At 41.5% G+C, this 2,383-nt stretch overlaps 1 protein-coding gene across 1 annotated transcript in view; it reads right to left on the minus strand.

Moving 5' to 3' along the window:
* BPTF (bromodomain PHD finger transcription factor) overlaps positions 1 to 2,383 on the minus strand; it is a 123,935-nt gene that overhangs the window by 12,618 nt on the left and 108,934 nt on the right. Inside the window, exon 27 of the mRNA XM_012732982.1 lies at positions 5 to 73. Within this exon, the coding sequence (XP_012588436.1) occupies positions 5 to 73 (69 nt within the window). The remainder of the gene's footprint in view (positions 1 to 4; positions 74 to 2,383) is intronic.

Consider the following 2,383-nt stretch of genomic DNA (forward strand, 5'->3'; position numbering starts at 1 on the left):
GGGCGGGGGCCACTGCAGTGGCCTGCACCAGCTCTCTCTCTCTCTTAATTTTCAGGTCTCTCTTGAGCTCTTCCTGTGGTGAAGCAAAGACACACCAGACTGTCACTTGACTGCCGAGCGCCTAGCGCTGCCAGAGGACCTTTTGTCGCCCCTCTGGAAGCAGGCGCGGTTCAGCCTAAGGCGAGGGCGGTCTAGCAGTTCCAAGCGAGTGTGCTCACTATACCTTAGACCCAACTACAGTAACAGAGGTGAAAAACGAAGATTAGCATTAGGATGGACATCCATGAGCAAAACTGGTATAAGTAAGTCACAGTATGACCAAGAATATTTTTATGAATTTCCAGTCATTTAAAATAGCAAACATAATCCAAAAACATTTCCTTCAAAATAATTTTTCTTGTTCACATTTTCTAGTCGTGAGTATAACTGAGCTAGTCCACGTTCCTTTTAAAGAATTTTCTAGAAAAGCTTTCATTTTTAGCTTTTTCCCCTGCTAAAAAAGATGAAAATTATCCCAATAACCATAGAACTATATTCAGGGTTGGGATCCTTTTAAAAACTGCTAAACACAGGAAGAAGTTCCAGGTAGTAAAGGTTTTGAGCAACCTGAGTCTTACTGACAGTGGAGAACAGGGAGGCAGGCTTCTGACACCCAACACTGCACAGGCAGATTTGCTCACTTAAAGTCAGAGACAGAGAAGCTTCTAGTAGCAAGTGATAATTTCCATGAATTACAACCATTTCTATGAATTAAAAAAAATAACTTAAATGAATCCCTAGATCTATAGAAACTTTAGATTCTTAAGTCTTACATCCTTCATGTGGATGCCTCTGAAAAGAAAAACAAAGCGATTTCAAGGATTTGCACAACTCCCACCCCCTACGTAAACCCCAGCTGCAGTTCCAGATGGCAGGCGGCAGCCGGCCCCTTTCACCTCTGTGCAGGGCCCAACCCCATCCAGCAAGGTGCATCAGTAACAGTTTTCAGATTAGTACCTTAGGAAGCCTGGAAAATACTACAAAAATGCAAACAAATAAGCCTGAATAGGGTGGGTTTCATAATGACTGTTTTCTCTGCATAGAGTCTGGCTAATCTTCTAAGATAAGCTGTTGACTACTTAACAGCCCTTGGATATTTAAAAAGAAAGTCTGAACTCTGGAGGGAAACCTGGAGCTTCACTGAGGCAGATTTTAGGAAACTCAAGATGGTCAGATGGTGGTGGGTAAGCACTCTTGGTTTCCCCTTTAAGAACATACCATGATAGCCACGCCTGAATGAGAGATTACAGCCCTGAGGAAGGGAAACAAAACTGTGAAAGGGGTTGGCGGGGCTCCAGGTTCAGAAGCAGGAAGTGGTCACCACCAGCAGGGGCAGTTTCTGCAGGCGGAGGGGCCCTGACATAATGTGCTTCCTGAGAGTGGGTCCCATGAGCAGGCTTCCTGGTTGATGTCAAAGCTTCAGTGGGCTAAACTGGGCTTTAAGAGAGGAAACAAAATCAAAACCCCTCTCACTTAAACTAAAATAAACCACATGAAGAACAACAAAAACACAGTGAGTGAATAGCTGTATCATGTTATACATATATTATTCTGCTACTTGAACTTACCGTTGAAAAATTTCCCAAAGAATTGGAAACAGATGGACCTCACCCACACTCACCATTCTGAGACAATGGCAATTTGCTGGTGGACACTCCAATACATGTTTAGTCCAGCAGTTTTCAGCTGAGGGTGGTACTGACACCTCCAGAAAGTATGAGTGAACGTATGTGAAGGGGACAAGGACATTTTTCTTTGGCTGCTGCAATGGCAGGGAAACGAAAGCATCTGGCACCCAATGCTAAGCTTCCCACAGTGTGTAAAACATTTCAAGAGGACCCAAAATATTCCTGTTGAGAACACTAATCACATCTTTTCTTTGTGGAATTTAGGTTGATTCCAAATTTTTATTATTAATCTTTGTTATGTTTTTGCTCATATATCCTGCCTAAAGGTGTCTCAGGCATATTTCTAGAAGTGAAATTAATGGACTAGTGGATTAAATGGTAACCATATCTGAAAATCTTTTGATACACAGTGATGAAATAGTCTTTAGAAATAAATTATTATTTTCTAGAGAAACAGAAGTTCTCTCTAGAAAACTAGCATTTTCATTTCTTTCATCTGTACTTAGGTGGAGTACCTTTTTATGTATTTATGTGTAACTGTCATTTTTAAATTTGAAAATTGCTTATAAGCCCACAAATTTTTCTACTATAAAGCTTCCCCCCCTTTTTTTTTAATAAAGATTGATATTTATTCATACAGAACTGGGGTACAGGCCAGAGATGCGGAGAGTGAGAGGATTCACCAGAGACAAAGTGGGGAGCAGAACAGGCAGATC

The sequence above is a fragment of the Condylura cristata genome, unplaced genomic scaffold (genome assembly GCF_000260355.1).
Source record: "Condylura cristata isolate star-nosed mole 26May11 unplaced genomic scaffold, ConCri1.0 scaffold00038, whole genome shotgun sequence".
Lineage (NCBI taxonomy): Eukaryota > Metazoa > Chordata > Mammalia > Eulipotyphla > Talpidae > Condylura > Condylura cristata.